This window comes from Poecile atricapillus, chromosome W, assembly GCF_030490865.1.
Source record: "Poecile atricapillus isolate bPoeAtr1 chromosome W, bPoeAtr1.hap1, whole genome shotgun sequence".
In the NCBI taxonomy this organism is placed as follows: domain Eukaryota; kingdom Metazoa; phylum Chordata; class Aves; order Passeriformes; family Paridae; genus Poecile; species Poecile atricapillus.
In genome coordinates, this window is record NC_081288.1 from 44,505,644 (window position 1) to 44,526,161 (window position 20,518).

A 20,518-nucleotide genomic window follows, 5' to 3' on the forward strand; every position below is an offset into this window, starting at 1 on the left:
AAATAACAATAGTTAAAAGTTAACAACTTTTTCTAAGGGAAAGATCAGACAAAATTAGAATCTAAAGTGACAAAAAGCAATTGTTGTCTCTGACATAGCAATAGTTTTTTTTAAAGTTTCAAACCTGGGTTTTAAAAAAAGCTTGAAAAAGATTAAACATGCTAATCTTCAAAGGAATTTATATCTAACAATAAGGAACAGAAGTCATCACCTTTTTTACTTTACTAACCAAAAAACCACATATTCCCATAAGGATATTTAATACAACAACCAAGCATGTGTTAATTTCTACTAAGGATTGATCTAAAATTAAGGATATTTTTGTATGAATTTCTAAATGTGGTACCATTGTTACCAAAAGTTAATAAAACCAAGAATTTTCACTGCTAGTACTTTTGAATGCCCGTTTGTGTTTCCATTGTACATTAGCACAAATTGCTATCTCCAGAGACACTAAAACTGTTGTAACATTTGCAGTCCTTACCACACAAGTTATTTCTCTATTCTAAAAGGAAAAGCATTCAGAAACGATGGTCTGCATTGGTATTTACATTACATTGTTTGCCAACCTTTTATTAAGACTGGATGAGAGTAACATGTTATCTATAGTCACTTTCATATCTATTACATGAAATAAAAAGAGCAATTTTTTTCTATCCACGATTGTCTGCCTTTCCAACTGGAACACTAACCCCATATCCAACAGTTTAGATAAGAGGTCCTCCTGTCTAAAGTACAGTTTCACTTCATAGTGATTCTGCCTTGCTGTGCAAAAGCATATTCTGGACCATTACTGTACTGCTAAACTATTATTTGGAAAAGAACACACAAAGCCTCCTCACTAAATCAGTCTCATGAAAGCACTCAAGTGCGCCACATTTTTGTGAAAAAGCATTGTACTTGCCTTCTGTATTTTTATCTTCTTCCCCCTGAGTACAATCCCTACTCTGACCCTTCTTCTTTATATATACTCATTTTATGTGTAATTTAAACTGCCAAAATGCCAGTTTTGATCTGACATTGCTGTACACTCACAGGGGTTTATTACACTGAACAAATTACCATTTTGTTATAAAATTATCATAAATTAGAAAAAAAAAAAGCATTAACAGATTCTATCATACAGTTTATTCTCCAGCTGAAGACTTAAGATACTGCAGTTTATGGTTTTTGCATTTTAAAAACACACAATATTGTTCATTTCCAGTGCAACTATATTAGCTGCTCTCATATTCAGAGTGCTCTTTCAGACCTGACAGGAGTGACTAGTCCTCTGGTCCATTAATCTTCTGAAATTGTCAGTTTGCAGTACCCGCAGCCAATTCAGAATCCTGAAAGTTACCCATCACTAATGCCAGGAGAATTGCCAGTTATCTAAAGTGCTTCAGAGCTGCTGTCTCTGGAGCTGCCTCACATGACGTGAGCATAAAGATATTCAAATACAAATACTTATTATCACAAGTTTTCATTTGACAGTCAAAGTACTATACCTCAGCTGGAAAAAACATCACATATAAATTAACAGATCAAATCACAATGCATAAAATAAAACATTTCATTACTGAACAGCACTAATGTAGACAGAAAGGTAAAAAAGCTAACACCTGAAAGAAAAGCCACTTAGCAACAAACAAATTTTTAAGCTGTTTTTCTCTCTTCAACAGACAGAACAAAGACATACCTCGTATTTTGTATTGTATTCTATATATATGATATGGATACCTAAATAGTATATATTATATAAGGTATGTAATACATTAGTTACCTATGTAGTGTAAGGATATCCTGAGAGAGCCCTTGTCTACCATTAAGAGATTTCTGAGTGATCTGTTCAAGTACCGTACGACTGATTTGAAACCACTGAAACAGAGCACTTGCACTTGAATTCTAGTTACATATTATTGACACAATTATCATTCTATGTTAAAAATAAAACAACACACAGTTTCAGAGCTTTAGGAAATACACACTTGACGTTCAAACTAACGTTGCCTTCTGTTTGTCAATCACAACAGATGGGACCAGACAACTTTTGAGGATTTGCTACAAGTGTTATATTCCGTCAGCAACGTCCATTTGCCAGACACCGGGTTAAGAGAAACAACATTTGACAGCTTAGGCATTAGCTGGAGTCACCAAGGATTTCCAACTTCTGCTACAAGTTTCCTACATAATCTTCAAGAAGCCATGGGAGGCAGACTGGAATTAAATCAGAGATTAAGGTGCACAAATTTAAATATTTAGACTCCCATTACAACGGAGACTGTCTCTCCTGAATGCTCCTTAATTCTTAAAGCCTCTCTTTAAGCTAATTCAGCTGACCCACTAGCAGGGGCTCAATGCAGAAGTCTAAGTTCAGGCCTCTGTATCCAAGACAACTACACGCAGACACCAGAAGACCCATGCTCTTCTGGACCAGAGGCTGGAAGCCAAGCAAGAAACATTACTGTATCTCAAGCAGCAATGTAGAACACCTGGTGTGTAGGTGATAGAGGGAATCAATCCCCTGGCTATGAGATACTCTGCATAGCTCTTTGGCTCTATTGACTCTTTCCATAACAAGCCAAGCATGCACAATCAATATAGTTCAGACATCCAATATTAGGCACCTTAATCCTGCACTGAAAAGTGTAACTTAGAAAGCATAGATGAATATACTGAAACTTTTAAAAATTTTATTCATTAATTAAAATTGCAAGGTATTACATGATGAAGAAATTTGACCTATGTGGCTTAGGTGAATCACTTCAGAGCACGCAACACTTCTTCTGAAAGACTAAAATGATCATATGAAACTTATGATTTAAAATGGACCATGAAGCTTAGAATGCATCTGAATAGATGGTTTCCCCTAGAAATGTAAAAATTCACTTTTAAAAACATAATTTTGAAAAATATGCTACTGTATAAAGGTCAATATTAAATAAAAATGACTGCAAAATTCATGGACTCCAAACATAAAGCTCACAGACACAGCAAGTGGTAAAGATCAGAAATTATAAAAGAAAGTAAAAGAAAGTACTGGTTTCAAGTTACCAGCTATGGGCTGGCAACTCAAGAATGCTACAGAGTAATCTCCAGTCACATGCACAAAACACATGCTTTAGTGCAAGCTGCCTAAGTGTAACAACATACATTTTACAGAACATTGTTTCTCTATTTCAAAGGAACCTCTAAAATATTACTTAAGTGAACACCCATTTAAAAAAGCCACAAAAATCTCTAGTTTTAATCCTTTTACTGTAAAGACCTGAAAATAAACCAACCTGGAAAGTTCAGTGCAGGTTGAATTCCCTGTGGGCTATAGTGTCAGAATTACTTAAAACATTTTATTAAAAAATAAAATGAGAAACCCAAAAACTTGGTTACTTCTACAAAAAATGGTCTATGTACAAAGACTTCTTCTTTCCTAGGTTCATTGGCTCATCCTTTTACCACTAAAGGAGCATGAATGCAGATCACTCAGAAACTATTCAATGCTAGAAATACATCAAGTGACTCAGATGTTCAAATCACAAGACAGTTCAGTATGTAATTTTCTTTCTTAGCCTTCTCCAATGTCTACTGCACTATGTCCAACAAAATTTCTGAAATATTATCATTACTAAAAGCTAACAAATATTCACATGTTCTGATGGCTCCTTCCAGTTGCATAAGGAGTCCTAATGATCGCTGACATTATATACTAAATTAACTGATCTGTATCTTTTTAAATGTGTGTTTAACTTTTGCAATACATCCTCATGTTTAATTTCATACAGGTACCCAATGAAATCAGAGGTTCTCATAAAAGGACAAGCTTTCCAATTAATTTTTTTGCATTAGCTTTAAAATGTGTTTGGCATATCATTCCTAAACAAGAATGATTTAACCCAGAGGACTGAACTGTCATGTATGTCACTCAATGCAAACAAGACTGGACTCCAAAGGAAGAAATGCAGAATAATGCTTGTCTTCACACAACACAACACATAGCCTCTCGGAAAGGGCAAATCCTATCTCTTTCCTCAGGCTAGTCCACACCACATCTACTTAATTATATAATTTAAAGCTTGTTTTGTCCACAACTCATTCAAATCCTACCTTTTTAATTTTTATCCTAGGAGCTTTGTAAGACTACTTGGCTGCAAGAAGAGTTACTTATAAAAGAAGAAAAAATAAGATTGTAAAATTGGATTCTATTATTTTTCCTGGATACAGCAAATGACTACAGTTTCAAAAATATGTCTATGTGCCAAAGGAAAACACACAACTCAGTAAGTAGCTAAGCAAAAGCAATGCTGCTCTTTCAAACAAGGATCTGGTAAAGAAACAGGTGAGGCTACCAAAAGCTTTCTTCCAAGAGGCTCAAGAGAGCATTTATACTGACCAAAATATTCAAAGCTAATTCTGTGCTGCTCTTCCAGTGGAGGCAAACTGAACATCACTTCTCTTCCAGCCCTATTACAGCAACAAACATCCTAAAACATACAGGCATCTGCAACCCATTACACAACTGCCAAGAAAAGGGCATGCCCTGGTCCGGCCCAAGCTGATCCTGCCACGGGATGATGCAGTAGTCCCTGCCTGCCCTACCACTGCCCGTCCTCTCCCTTCCCTTCTCCTACCAGCACAGATGTGCCTGAAACTGTGCAGGGAGCTGGACAGGAGTTATTTTTTTGTGATTTTTTTTTTTTAACTCACTTTGCTTTTACTGTTATTTAAGAGTCAAGAAAAAACCTGGCACAACACAGAGACTACAAGCCTACTAGAAAGCTGCGACTGCTTGATTGGATCTGTGTAAATAACAAGGATTTACATACAACTGAAATTCAGTCTACAAGAAATTTTTGGGTATACTTAGTTCACATTTTAACTCCATTATTTCTGCCAATTATAAGTATCTTCCCCTTGTATTTCTAAGTTTAGCATTATTTAATGCAGTGGAATTATCTAACCAAATCTGATGCAGTTTACTGAACAGTATTTTCATTCTGTAATAAGAAACAGCAGGTAACATATTTAGGACACCAAACCATTTTCAATTCTGTGATAACAAGAAAATTCTTATTGCACTTCACTAAGGAAAGCACAACTAGCCTTCCATGAATGCAGCACACAATAACAAAACTACAGTCACTAGCAGGTTAAAATAGTTTATAAAGCTCTATGTGTGCAGCATGCAATTCAGTGCAGCGTTAGCAACATTACAATATTCTCTGGTACAGAGCAAATCTCAGAGCCCACTGTATTAAAAATTACATATTAATGACCAAGTAGTATTGTTTTCTAGGAGAAACACCAGATTATTTTAGATAACATCAACAGATTAATGCTTGTACCAAAGACTGTCTCATCCTCTGTAATTTCAAGCTCCAAAAGACAGTATTTTATTTACACTTTCCTGAGGGCTTCTATCCCATCCATGGCTACATCTTTTCTAAACGGGCAATAGAAATACATTATGAAAATACAAAGACATTTTTCAGCAATGTCATTATTTGTATGTCTGCCAATATAAACAGGTTTGGCATATCAGAGACATAATCACCAAATCACTTCTTGGTCACAGTGTATAGCATTCATGCCTAGTACACTTCTGTAGTCAGTGATGATCTCAAGAAGGATCAAACAGAAAAAACATCTAGCAACAAAGAGAAATTGGTTTCAGGTGTAATAATAAATGGCATTCTCCACACACTTGAGAAAAGTCAGTCTGTTGTGTTATTTAAACCCCAGACATTGCCAGCAACATAATTTTGGAGCCACAGGTTCTCTCTGCAGCTCCCATTTTTAAAGCCTTAAATGGCATAACCTAGGAGCACAGATAACATATGGATACTTTGAAGCCAACAAAACATCCTGTTATTTCTCGGTTACAAGCTCCTAACTAAAGGGAAGGAAGCTGGCCACATATTCATGTCCCAAGTTTGACACTGGGAGTAATTGAGTAATTTCAACGTTTCTTAACAGATTATTAAAGTCAGCAGAAACCTCAGACTCTACTGCTGTAAGTTACTGGACCTACAGCTACACAATTGGCACATAAACACAACCTACTAAGAAAACTTTACAGACTCGGGGTAACAGAAAAATTGGAATGAAAATCCTCAAAACACTGAAGAGTTCAAGTTCCATTTTCAATAAGTGCTCATTAAGAACTTCTATTTCCTAACTGAGGATAAGATCTAGATCCCATACTTGGCTGTCCCCTTCTCTTCTGCATCCAAACTCCACCCCCCACCCTCACCCTCCTCCCCTAAAAGAATGCCAGTAAACTTCTTAGGCTGTGTCATGTACATGCCTGTTCAAAGAATCATTTAATATTGTTTTGGTGTCTCTGAACCGAAGAGATACTGCATAATTTTGTAACAACACATTATTAGAAAGGTGTTTAAAGAGTAAAAACTAAAACCTTTTTAATAAAAAAGGCTCAATTTTTCTGATCAAAGCTTGTCTAAATCTTTGCAGAATTGGTTAAAGAATTTACTCCAGTTAATCATCTGAGCAAAAAGCAGAATTGAGAAGTACATTACCACTTTTATCACAGAAAACCTATCAGCTAAATTAATTTTGTAGAATTTTAATACTATTAATATAAAAACAAAACAAAACTAAAACACACAATTCATTTTAGAAGTGGCTGAAGATAACAACTGCAAGCAGAATCAAACACTAGAAAGATTATAAGAAGCAGTTTACCTTTATAAAGTATCTATCAAATCTAACAACTATGATATACATCTCATAACCATTAATTTGGGACTAGGAGTTTTTCAATAGTTTTATACCAGTACAGTAAGCTTATTAAGTGACACGAAAGCATACACATCAACTGCAACATAAACTCATAAATTACAGTGCATGTGGGAGAGTTTAGCTACACTGCAAGTAAAAAAGTCAGATTGTAAGTAGTATGAATTTGTTTTTAAAAGCCACTATTTAAACATGGTTTAAAAAACTGGTGCTGTTTCAAGTCAGTGAGAAGAATATGTCATTCCTCTGATCACTCCAGCCAAATCTAATCACAATCAGACCACAGCATGCAATTAAAAAACCTTGTTAGCAGTTGAGATTTGGGGGGAAAAAGGACACTCGTTTTCTTTAAAACTAGGGGAAAAAAAAGGGCTTCCAGAAGTAAGGAAATAAGATCATGTAAGATCGTTTCCTGCAACTGTGTCATACATCCTACTGTAGGGCTGCTTTCACCTCAGACTCTTTGTAAGAGCACACAACTCCCAGCAGAAAGTCCCACCTCTTTATAAACATCTTCCAGTACTATTCCAATAAACCTATCTCAATCCCAGACAACTGTGAAAAAGTTTGTTAAGTGCTTTTAATGAGGAAAGATATACAAATTGCCGTCAATTTAAAGTGAAAAATACGAAAGTCAAACTTACACAAGAATAGGATAAACGTGCTGAACAAGTATGAAGGACATGCAGTAGTTACTATAATATTCAGCCATGGCAAAGGTAATGAAGCGTTACTAAAAATACTAGCTTACAAATGACACTGCCCAACTCCTTCATAGATCTCAAAGAAAATAAACATTAACACAGTGGGGAAACTTGTTCAGAGACTAAACAAGAGTCACACAGCAATACACAGAAGGGAGTGCAAGCAGCACTCCCATCTCCCTCCAAACACACACGGATTTCTGTTCTACTGACCGCAGCTTTTTCTTATTTACGTGTGACCACACGCAATTCCTCAGGACTGACTTTCTCGAGTTTTTCTGTGACCACACAAAATTTCTCAAACATACCAACATTCCTCTGAAAACTAAAATAGTACACAACATGCTCTGCAAAACAAGCACAGTCTTTAGCTTTAATTCAGCTGTTAAAGTGTATAATATATTGTACAACATTAAATATGCTATCACTTAATTGTAACTTAAGTCACGTAACACATGCAGTGCCTTTCTTATGTGCTTCTGGTTCTGCATCTTAAACTGACTCGATCTTTTAGTATTTTTCCTCCCACTATTTCATAGAAAACTTTTTTAAACAGCAAGTGGCAAACTGCTGATAGGGAAAAAATTAAACCGACTGTATAAAAACAACAGAAAAACATATGGTTAAAAAGTATATTGTAAGTTAGCAAGAAAAGTTCCGACTGTTCTTCAATTAAAATAATCCTGCTCACCGAGATGACTGAAGTCTTAGGCTGCACAGCATAAACTCAAGTTTCAAAAATAAAACATACAATCTTACTGGAATGAGTTTAATAAAGGGTTTTTTAAGAAGGGAGAAAAAAGAAGTAACCTAAACTTCTGTGTCTCCCAAGCTTCCTCTGTCGTGCCCACACCGTTGGAAAGCCACACAACCCCAAAACGACGAGGTAGCGAAGGCGAGCGACCCGCACAGCTCACACCGGCAGCCACGGGTCTGCAATGGTGAGGAATAAGGCACGCCGGCCCGGGCACGGCAGCCTTCGAGAGAGGGGCAAGGCACAGACCCGAGGGGAGACCTGCGGGGCCCTGGGCTCCCACCGCAGCCTCAGGGCCGGCCGGGGCTGAGCACGGCCCTCCTCGGCCGCAGCCGGCCCGTCGGGCTCCCCGCTCGCTCGGTGTCCGCACACCGCGGCGGCCAAGCCCCAGGGCCGAGCTCGCCTCCGGCGAGTTTCGCTCGCTCCGTAGTGCCGAGACAGCCAAGCCAAACTTTGCGTTTTCCCCGGAGGGCGCCGAGGGCGCAGCGGGGCCGCCCCCGCTTCGCCCGTCAACAGACGGTCTGTCCGCCAGCCCCGCTCCCCAAGGGGCACAGCCCGGCCCGCGGCCCCCGCCTCGGCAGCGCACTGAAAACAAAAAACAGCCACAGAACACGCGGCAGGCACGGCCGCCCCTGGGCACAGCCACGTCTGGGCACAGCCCACGGCCGTGGAGGTCGGAGCTCATCGGGAACGGCACCGGGCTGGGCACTGGAGCATGGACACGCCGGCAGCTCCGCTGCGGCCGGGCCCCGGGGCCAGGGAGGCCCCTCCGGAACGGCGTCCGCCGCCCGGCTCAGCCCAGCACGGCCCGGCTTGACTCGGCTCAGCGCCACTCACCTCCTTGACGGGGGGGAATTTTTTCCGGCACTCCAGGCTCAGGCCCCGCAGGTCGCCCTGCATGTTTTCCAGCAGCTTCTTCACGGCTTCGGGGCTGCTGGTCCCGGCCATGGCGCCGCCGGGCCGGCCCCGGGCCGGGCGCTGTTCCGAGCGGGCAGGGGCAGCGCCTGTCGCTCCGCGGCCCCGGCCGACACGTCTGCGCCCAACACCGGAACCCTCCGGCCCGGTCCCGGCCGCGTCCCCTCCCCGCGCCGCGTCCCCCCCGCTCCCACAATCCCGGGCGCCGGCAGCTTCCGCACACACGGCCGGGGGCGGAGAGAGCGGCGGCCGCCGGCTGGAAGGAAGGAAGGGAGGGAGGGAGGGAGGGAAGAAGGGAGGGAGGGAGGCGGCACCCGGACCCGTCCTGCCGGGCTGGGCCGGGCGCGGCCGGGGGAGCGGGGCTCTTTCCCCTAGGGTCCCTTCCCCTCAGGGTCGCTGGGTCGGCGTGAAGGGGCAGAAGAGGCGCTGGGACGTGGGCCGAGGCGGGGCCACCGGCGCTGGGGATGTGCCATGGGGAGGGGACAAACCCGGCGTTGTCGAAGGGTCACTGAGGAAGGAGGTGGCCAAGCCCTTTGGCTTTGGCAGCCGCCAACCCCGCCGAGCGGCTGCAGGGGTGTAGGGGTCGCTCCCCTCTGGCCAAGTCCGGCTCTCAGGAGCGTTTGATTATAGAAAGCAAAAAGTGAGGTATACTGTTTTTCTTTTGAATCCTGAAGTTCTTGCTTTCTTTTCAATGCGAGCGATCGTGCACTGAAACAGATTGCCCAGAGTCCCCTCGCTGGAGATTCAAGAGCCGTCTGGATACAATGCTGTGCGCTGTGCTCTGAGGTGCCCCTGCTTGAGCAGGGAGTTTGGACGAGATGACCCAAAGTGGTCCCTTCCAGTCTTGCCCATTCCGTGGCTCTTCAGCAGGACTGAAGCTTTGTGCCCTTCTCCGCCCGCGTACATACACAGCGCTCCGTGGTTTCCTCTAAGCGAAACAAGGGTAAATCCTTCATTGAGAAGTTTAAGATAAACACAGGCAGGAAAAAAACAAAGGCATGTGGAATGGTTGGGCCCCGGGTACCTTCCATGTCACCAGAAGTGTCCCTCAGAGTTCCATGCCAGCAATTTTTAATCCATTTCTAAAGCTGGCTCCTGAACAACCAGCATGAGCTTTTCAGTATCTGTTACTTGGAGTAATGCAGGGAGCTTAGGCCTAATGGTTGCCTGGGAGCTTCCTTCTGGAGGAGACCATTCATCATTCACCATAACAATTAACATTTCACAAAGATTTTGGTCTCTGCAACAATAATTTTTCCATATTCTTGGTACTGTAAATGCTGTACTGTGCTGGCTGCCTACCTGTAATGCAGCATGGTTCTGTTCCCTGTCTATAAACCCAGGCGGCTGGAAAACATCTGTGAGTTTTGATATGCTGTAGTTGTCAAACCTGGAATTCTTGAACAAAAAATTATGAAGAAGCCAAATGAAGGACAGATTTTTACTGCCATACAATTTTAAAAAAAAATTTAACAGCTTTTCTTCAGACTTTCCTGAAAGTCTTCAGTCTTACTCAGACAATGTTTTAATATTTTGGGGGTTTTGTCTTGTAATGAAAAGGTAAAAACTTTTCACAAATTTGAGCATCCCTACTTGTATGTTGAGTTCATTTACTGTGAGTACCATTGTAAAGGATATAGTGAACAGGCTCCCACTGGCACAGCATTGACTATACCCTTATGGATAAATCTTCAGGAATGTTTTGTGAAGCAAAGAGTGCAGGATTGTTTTCTAAGTAATTTGTTATTTTAAGATCTGTATACTGTTTTCAACATACTGGTTGTTAGCTTGACAGATCTGGATAAACAGATGTTAATTTCTAAAACTCTGTAATGCTGTCGCAGTTGAATTAGGTGGTCAAGCTTCATGTGCCTTCAGACAAGGAATTAGGATTTCACCCCTGTGTTCAGTAAAAGCAGACATGATTCTATACCACTGTTATACTTTCAAAGTGTATTGGTCTGTGTATTCTCAAAAGCTTTGATTTTTCTATGCTTACTTATAAGAAAAACAACAAAAGAACAAGACTGTTGTCTTCAGTAGAACAATTTACGTGCTTAACCAATAAGCATTTTCCTAAGGATTTTCCCATCTTAGTGCATCTGTTCTGGGCTTCAGGCCTGATGCAATTCACAAACCAGTCCAAATACCTTAATAAGAAACATGGATGATTAGTTAGGAGAATGAATGAATGAATGAATGATTGACTATGCATATGTGCACATTCTTAGGTAAGCTTTAATGATTTACTTCCTTTGTGTTGTTCAGGTTTTTCCACAGATTTACTGTACAGAGTAAGCCATGGACACATTGCTATTCCCTGAATCTACTTGTCTGCCTGTTTGCATACTTGATATCATTTACACTGGTCATACTTATCTTTTCAGCTACCAGCTTAGACACTCAGTCTGCTCAGCGTTGCCAAATACTGCAAAGATTGTTCATGAGTTTGGAAATGAATCTTACAGTTTGTAGAATTCTTACAGTTGTAGAAAAACTCTTCGAGATTTGCTGAATACAAGAACTGGGAACATGTGCCTGAATCTCAGACATATCTCTTAAACAACATCATCTTTCTCATCGTTTTGATGTATGCCTTTTGTAAATGCAGAGATTTATCAGTTAATCTAAATCAGTGCAGTTAAACTGTTAAAGTTAGCCAGGATCCTTTTAAGTGACACTGATTTGATTGTGAATGTGACTTCTACAGTTGCATTTCATTGCAATAGGTTCTCTTATATGTAGTCCTAAACCTCAGCAGAAGTGCTTGTCAGTCTTTTGTACACTTAAATACCCCAGCTACAATTCAAGTCACTTTTAATTCAGAAGGTGGCACAGCATATGTGGACATCTCTGAGGCCACATTTTTGACCAGCAAGCTAAGAATGCTAGTTAGCTGTTATGATTACTTAATTTGGAATAGTACACATGCCTATATCTCAGGCACATCTCTCAGCTTTTAAGCAGACTTTGTATTGCACTGAAATTATTATGTTGTGATTTGCTTTGTTATTAAATTATACCTTATTTTGTGATGGGCAGTGGGTGATTGAAATAATTCCCTGTAGCTTTATGGCCCTAATTACCAACAAAAATACTCATGAGACCTATTGTGACTCATTAAGTTACCTCATGTTCATTCCAAATAATGTGCATCAGTCCTTTTAATTGGATTAAACATGGGATAGCATTCAGCTGTATTAATTTGAGGTGTTTGGTCCTAATTATAGCCCATCCTGGTAGATGTATGCAGATGCAGGTTTTGTATATGAGACCTGGGTTCTGTCATTGTGCTATACAGAGACAAAACTATCAGATTTCATTCACTGTGGCAATGGTTTCATCATAATTGGAAGAGTTATGATCTTCCTCTGACTTCACTTTACCTACACTTCTGTATACTTTTGTAAGTGATATGAATCTGAAAGTAGTGACAGTACTAAACTACAGGATATGAATAATCAATTGTGTGGAAAAGTAAAGGTGTTTGCAGACGTCTCTGGTGATTTTTTTGTACTGCAGAGTTGTCGTGGTTTTGAACCAGTAATTAACAAAAAGGGGAAAAAAGAATTATTTTTTTTTTTTTGCTGTGAGATATGGATTAAAATAAGAGCAAACCAGGCATAAAACTTAAAAGGAATAAAGAAAGTTTATTGACAAACTACAAGAATAAGAACACCAGAATAAACTTTTAGAAAAACCTTTTCATTTCTTACTGCTCACTATTCTTTTGTTCACATGACCACAGAGACAAAAACTCTAGAATTTTGATGGTTTAAACAGTTTCAATTCTTTTTATAGTCTTTTCCTCAGTTTCTGTAGAGAAACAGAAGTTCCTTTCTGTTAATTTATGGAGTTTCTCACAAGAAAGCTATTTTGTTATAGTTTTCTGTTTTCTTGATATCAGCTGCTCAGAGCTGCTGTTATCAAAGCTCACTCCTCCTATTCCACATCACTCTGAAATGTGTTATAGGTCATGATGCTTAGGGATAGTATTTTTAAGGATAAGTTAGTCAAAGGCAAAAAGTATTCTTTATCTGTTTCTGTGCGCTTCAGTAGAAAACAGTTTTCTCATTGCCTCTCAAGGCTTCAAATCTCCCAGCACTTCACTATACCACAATTACTCTGCTTTTTACTCAAATTTACACTTTGAACACTCTATTCCTCCCCATACACTATCATGAATTAAAAGAGTTCTTTTCAAGACTTTATTGTCCATTTCCATAGTTTTAACAGAAAGATATTTCAGCTTAATTAAAGCATCTTCTTAATTCTCTACCTTTCTTCAAGTTTCTTTTCTTTCTTGCCACTAGTAGTTTATAAAGTCTCTTTTCATGTTGATCACTCTCTTTTTCTCTCTCTGGATAAAAAGATTAATCCGCAAGTCTCATCTGGATAAGAAAGAGTTAAAATCTTGCCCAAGCTTTTGTAGATGGTTCGGTGATCTCTGCTGAACAGGAGCTGGAGCTGTCTGCGATGAAAAGTTCCTCATAGCTGCTCTGGAGAGCGTGGTCACCGTCTCTGCTTGCAGCAGGCCCAGAGCTCTTCTTCTTTACTCAGCAGTTTCTGGTAAATTCCATCACGGCAAAACCTGCAGCCAAGCCAGGAACCGGCCTGGCCCGGCTTGGCTCGGAGCAAGCTCCCGCAGGCCCCATCTCCCGGCCGGGAGACAGGAGACGCGGCGGGCCCGGCCCGGCCCCCGCCCGGCCACACGTGGCCAGGCAGAGCGAGAAGCCGAAGCTCTACTACCTTTCACAGCCAGAAAACAAAGAGAACCACAGACTTCTGGTTGTACACTTTAAGGTGGGGTTCACAAGTTGATTCTACTTTTCAATGGCTAAAACTGCTGTCAATTCTCAGCAATGACCGATAATTGGTCAGGAGAGAAGACTCCCGGCAGCCCCCAGCAACTTTAACCTTCTTAAAGGTAAAGTAACCCCATGACAAGAGTAAAGAATTACGATGGAGAAAATTTTGTCTCAGACTGAACATGGGTACTGATATCAAAAGACAAAGTTAAACTTTAAATTAAAAGACAGTGAGAGATGGATTAATACCAAATAAACCCTGTAACCTTTTATTAAAAACTGTGCGTTGTATTGGTCTGTGTAAGTACAAAGAAGCCGTTTGCTATATGAACACTTCAGTAGCTCCTTAAATTAGAGACCAAAGAAGTGGGTCAAGAGAATATTTATTGTGACACAAATGGGTTAAAAGAAGTAATAAACTTCCCCCTAGTACATGGTATTCTTCAGGAGTTTTGGAATAGAAGTGAAGTACTTGTTCATTTAGGATGTGGCTGTGCAAGGAAGTTAGATCTATCAGCAGATTGAAATGTACATTTTCCAGTGTGAACTCCTCATTAATTTAGCCTGTGTTCCTTTCTGTTCAGGTGTGAGTATATGTTTACATGTTAGTACCCATTTTGCTATTTTGCTTACAGTTAATACACATTTTATTTCATTTGGTCAGCTAAAAAAACAATCCCAGCTGCTCTCTATTGGTGGATCATCCTCTGCCATTAGCAAACTATTGGTAATTATGTCACGTTTTGTTTAAGGTCACTCACAACAGTGTTAAGCAGCAATGCCCAAAATGTCAGACCTGTGATGTGTATTAGGGACTCAACAGTGATTCCTTATTGAGTGCAGAACTCCAGGCACACACAAGTCTCTCGACCAGAGGCTTAGATGCTTCCAAGACTCTCATGTAACCAGCCAGCAAAGCTGTTTTCCCAATTTTTCCTGCTTGAATCTTGTCCAGACAGATTCTCAAAGCAGTGGGGTTTGTTTGGTTGTTTTTTTTTATTGGCCTTTTGAGTGCTGGTAATTGAATCAGCTGCACCTAGTAACATCTTTTTTTGAGAAAGAACTGTTGTCAAATGCTTGAATTAATTTATTGCTGTGTCAGAGCTGGCAATAGAACAACAGATCAACAGAGACATAATAATGACAAAATTTTATCAGCACCTCCCATGCTCTTAGTACTTTTCAGCTCACACAGAAGTATGTGGCTGGCCTGGGAAACAAGTGTTACTCTGTGCTTTAAGCTGAATTTGTCTTACATTTCCTTACACAAATAACAGACTTAATATCTGTTCATCTGTGATTTTTCCCTGCATGATGTGTAATGCAGCCCATTCATGATATATTTTTTTTCTGTCAGGTGGAGAAAATAGAGAAACTATTAGAGAAAATAGAGGTGGAGGGGCTACATGACTTACATAGAAAAACCCAACATTGATCATCCTTACCACCTCAACAATTAGCACAGCATCAGGTAAGTCAGAAGATTAAACTTCAGTGATGTTGCACTTAAAAAGATAATTTATTATAATCTTCAAGTATTTTATTAGGAATTTTGATTTAGAGATAAAGGCATAGTTGTGTTGAAGCAAAGCAATAGTGATTCTAGGCACTTTTATTTGATCCAGAGGTCTTCCAGTCGACAGTGCATTCATCTACACCCTTGGAAGAAGTTTTTTCCTGGTTATCTCATGCTGACTGCAGGATGTGTAACTTAAAAATGCCCATCAAGAATGTCAGTAATTTGCATTATGCTGCAATCTCTTTATTTGCTGCTCTCTCATCTGTTTGCCAAAAACCTTCCTACATCTTAATCATTTCCTTTTTATACCTTCTTCAGCTTGTATGAATATTATGGAAGTACCTAGTAACCTTCAGACAATCTACTGTTCACAGAGCAACACCACAGAGGAGAAGGGTGTTCCCCTGTGTAAAAATGATTTTTTTTTGGCTGCTGCTGCAGAGAGAAGTCACTGGATGCTTTCTGCAGGCTCTGGTGAATTCTCTAAGATAATCATTCCAGATTGCAGCCCTGAGGCAGCTGAGTGATACCATTACTACAGAAGGGTTTGCACCTGCTGAATGGATGTTAGTTGCTTTGTGTCAGGGGTGGCCTCTATGTAGCAGGGACTGCAGTCATATCTGTAAAACACATAAAAATGATGATAGAAATAGCTACACTCACTATACTTGTATAAGTAGCATGGTGGCTAGCACACTATATAGGTAATTCTTCTCTTCTCACACTGCCACAGCTAACTGCTGGCATGACCAAGGTAATTTGTAGCTAACTAGGCCAACCTAGAAAAGATTCAGTGTGGCCATTTAGTTGTGAGAGCCTCCAGAACAACTGTTGGCAAAGATAATTGAACTGGGACTGTTCCATTCTTTTACAGGCAGTCAGTTCTTTCTATAAACCCCATGAGGATTAGAAATTTCTTATGGAAAAGATCTGAATTAAGAACTGCTGCTTGTAGAGGCTTTTGTTTACTTTATGTGTTGCATTTATCCTTGTTGCTTTATGAAGATTATAGACTTCTTATCTAATTCAGAGGACTTTTCCCTTGAGATAAATATTTGTAGAGGTTCATGTGTGGTTGTATTTATAAGCAGCAGTCTGAAAGAAATTTTGTTACTCAGGTTGGATCCAAGCAACTAAACAGGATGAACCTACTTCTCAGAAAATTTGGAAGACAGCTAAAGATATCCAGTCATAAAGATTCAAATGTTTTCCTTTGTAGTAAAATGGCTACCCAGATCACCTCCACATGTGAATAAGCATTCCCAAGAAAGCAGGGCGATATCACTGTATGTATCTACCCCCTGGGTCATGTGCTAGCAGAGACATCCATAACCAAGGATGCATACATGTGGCAATTACATCGTTAATTTCATTAGTTAATATTGGTATTTTGGCAGCATTTCTACAAGTTGTATTCAGTATTTCACAAATAGCAGCCACTTGCTGGAACCTGCTCCCAGGGCACAGTGGATGAGCTTGTCTGTCTCCTCACATCAGTGCATGGATGTGCTCTTGGCTACCTGCTGGCTAGGGCATAGGAAATTCCAGGTCTGAATACTCACTGTTCCACCTGAGAGCCAAGCCCTGGAGCTACTGAACAGATCATTAAGTGGGATGTCAAACTTGTTCAGCCAGTCTGAAACCTTATTTCCTTTTGACAGCATGGTCATCAGTAGATTCCTATGGCTGTTTATTTCTAAGGGCCTTGCTTCCCTGCTTCAGTCATAACGAACTAAACCATGCCATGATCTAAGAACATTTGATAAACAATAGAATTATAAAATTAGAAGTTGACATGTACTAAGTATTGACAGACTCTTCACCAAGTGGCTCTACTGACCCACTCAGCCACACTTTGTTATGGGTGATACAAATGTCTGGTGGGCTTGAATGCCATAGTTTGTTAGGAGACAAGGTCACAGAAAGCCAAAACCAGCCTTACCAACAGTAGAATTTCAAAGAAATTGACATTTCATTGTCCTGTGATGAGCAGCTGAGGGAGTTGGTGTTCTTTAGCCTGGAAGAGGCTCAGGGGTCACTCACTCTCCACAACAACCTGAAAGAAGGTTGTAGCCAGGTGGGGGGCAGCCTCTTCTCCCAGGCAGCTTATGACAGGATGAGAGGACATAGTCTTAAGCTGTGTCAGGGGAGGTTTAGGTTTGACAATCAGGAGGAATTTCTTCACAGAAAGAGTTATTGGACGTTGGAATGGACTGCCCAGAGAGGTGATGCAGTCACTATCCCTGGAGGTGTTTAAGAAGGACTGGACATGGCATTTAGTGCCATGATCTAGTTGATACAGTGCTGTTCAATTAGAGGTCTTTTTCAATCTGATTGATTCTGTGATTAATTTTTTCCTCCTTCAGGACATTTCAAACCTTCCTTTGTAAACTAGTTCCTAAAAATTATTAGGAACTCTGCTACCAAACTTCATAATGTGCTGGAATCACCTCTAGATTGTTTCCTTTTGGGTTTACCATTATGTTTCACTAAGAAGTTAAATCCATTGCTAGAAACCAAATTACTTTTTTGTTGTATCTCTGCAAGAAAAACAACCACTATTAAAGATTTTAATTTTTGATTGCCTGTTAATGACTTTTCCAGTAGCTGCTTTTTTTAACCACAGGACACTGCTCCTTTTGAAATCCTCTACCACCTCCTTAGTAGTATCCTACAGCTACTTTCTCATTACATTCTTCTTTTCTATTCATACTGTATAATGCTTCTCCTTGGCTTGTCTTAGTGTGATTCATTGTTTTTACATACATTCACAGTTCTGCACTATTTCTTCCTCTCTGATATTACAGAAACAATGTGCATCATAAAAATGAGCTTCCTAAATTACAGCTTCTGACTGATCATTACATTACCCAAACCAAATTTCAAAGATTACACAGAGAACCCAATACTTCCCATATTAAGTAGCACTACAATCTTCTTTGATTTATCTTTTAATCTGCACTACCTTATCTCAAAAATATTATATAAATAGCTAAGGTTAAATTTTCTGAAGACATCTGCTAAGGCATTATTTCCTATGTCAAAATCAATATGTTATTTATATTTGCTTTTAATAGGTATAGATGATACAGAGTCATTGATTACAGTCCCTTGTGTTACAGACTTTCTCCTCAGGCAAAAGACACATTTACACAATACCCAGAGCATAATACATATTTTAGAACATTGACAGATGTTGAAAACAAGCATAGTTCATCTGAAGTCTTTCCAGACAGCATTCATTTTGCTGTGGAAAATGTCTTTGTGCCCCCAGAGCTGGTTGCAGACCTCTTACCGATTTCACGATATGTAGGTTTTCATTTTCATTTTTAAGGAACTACTCATTTTTCAATGAGTATGCCTGAATGGGTCATTGTGTTTTAACAGAAATTGTCATGGAGAGGCAAGGATGCTCTTCAGGAATGGAAAAGAAAGAAGGAAAAGGGAGATGTATGTTTTGGTTTAGGCTGAAACTGGAGTAAAGTGTTACTTTGACAAAACGATAATAAATCATTGGTCTTTCTCATGGTTTAAGCCTAACTGGAAATAAGGCCCCACAGAGGCTCTCCCCTTCCCCACCCCTCTAGTCAAAGAGAAAAAAGGTAGGGATCCTGAGCTAAGAACAATTTACTGGAAACGGCAATAAGATTATCAGCAACACTATTAATAGCAAAAGTATTGTTGGGGGTTAGGTGTCCTTCCTTTAGTTCTGGCTCTGGAATTTTTACCCATTAGTTGCGGGGAAAACCTCACTGCGGGTACTTGGTGGGAACTTGAGAAACACAAAGAGACACAAAGAGTTTGGCTGGGCCCAGGGGGGAAGTGGAGCAGGAAAAGGGAAGGCGGGGACAGTTTTGCTGGCTTCTTCAGCTTCAGAGAAAGACACTCGCTGGGAGCTGTTGCTGCGGGGAGAAGGGAATTCACCATCACCCAGATGGAGCTGCTGCTGCTTCTCCTTCCCTCTTCGCTGCTGAGCCTCGCACCCCTTGTCCTGCCGGGACGTGTGGCAGTGCCAGGCACCGCCGCGGAGCTGCTGATCCACCTCATCCACCAGCCCAGGATCGCAGCTCGTCCCTGCTGTTCCAGCTGACTGTTTCCTCGGAGCCCTGCAGGAGCACCGGGACTGACTGCCCGAGGGGTTTGTGAAACAAAACCTCTCCTCCATCCCGTCTCAGCCGAGAAGGCTGTCACGGGGTCCCTGGTTCTGTTTTCTTGTTAATGTTGTAGTTATTGTTGTTTGTTTGCCTTGCTATAAATAGTAGTAAAGAACTGTTATTCCTATCCCCAGATCTCTGCCTGAGAGCCCTTGATTTCAAAATTATAGTAATTTGGAGGGAGGCTCCTGTCCTCCCTAGCAGACACCTGTCTTCCAAAACTGAGGCAAGTATACAAAAAAGAGGGCGATTTACATACAAAAAATGTATGACCAAGCAACCAAACCTGGTGCTGTGCAGCTCCAAGACAAATAAAAAAATGCCCCATCCCCCCACCCCTCCTCGTGCCCTGTTTTCCCCCAAGTCCAAAACAATGAAAAACAATGGCTGAGAAACCCTCTGGTCAGGACAATTGTTACCCCACTGCTCCCTGGAAAAAGGAACGATCGCCCTTTCCCTGCCCCATGCCATGATGTAAGATAATATGGAATAGCACAATGACTTGGCCATGCACACATGGCTCCAGCCTCCATCCCTCATGTCCTTGGCCAGTACTAGGACAGTCTAACAGAGGGTTTGGAGTGGCTTCAGGAGTTTAAGTTGGAAGCCATGGTGAAGGAAGGGAAGTCATACCATTCGTTATGCTGAACAAGAACATGGGTTTTATTTTCCTATTCATGAATTACAACGCAAGTGAGTAAAGACCTTCCCTCAAACCATGGTGAGCTCAGAGCAGATACGTACACATTGAGGCCTCCATTCAAAACTTCTATGGGATTTTTAATGGGTACAATTAGGTCTAAAGAAGGAGGAACATTCCTCTGAAAAGAACAGGATATCTGCCTCGGTAGTCCTGGGAAGGCATCTAACCCAGAGTTAATAGAACAACCCACCACTTGCCTCTGCTGGTTGTTCTGCCAGTATCTTCC

The 20,518-nt window shown here is 40.7% G+C and overlaps 1 protein-coding gene and 1 long non-coding RNA gene across 10 annotated transcripts in view; one reads left to right on the plus strand and one right to left on the minus strand.

Annotated features, from left to right (window-relative positions):
- LOC131591377 (protein MON2 homolog) overlaps window positions 1–9,323 on the minus strand; it is a 122,640-nt gene extending 113,317 nt beyond the window's left edge. For 5 of the 6 annotated variants that reach the window (XM_058861985.1, XM_058861987.1, XM_058861991.1 and 2 more), the window contains exon 1: window positions 9,031–9,323. In XM_058861985.1, coding sequence (XP_058717968.1) covers window positions 9,031–9,141 — 111 coding nt within the window. In that variant the 5' untranslated portion in view covers window positions 9,142–9,323. The remainder of the gene's footprint in view (window positions 1–9,030) is intronic. The other variant, XM_058861989.1, reaches the window with a different exon arrangement.
- Window positions 9,324–9,413: 90 nt separating this feature from the next.
- Window positions 9,414–19,785, plus strand: LOC131592306 (uncharacterized). Of its 4 annotated transcripts, none has more exons than XR_009280581.1 (3): window positions 9,414–10,051; window positions 15,274–15,387; window positions 15,754–19,785. It is a non-coding gene; the product is annotated as an uncharacterized LOC131592306 (long non-coding RNA). The 4 variants fall into 4 exon arrangements; XR_009280583.1 differs by having other exon boundaries at window positions 16,554–19,785; XR_009280582.1 differs by having other exon boundaries at window positions 18,823–19,784.
- Window positions 19,786–20,518: the final 733 nt, after the last annotated feature.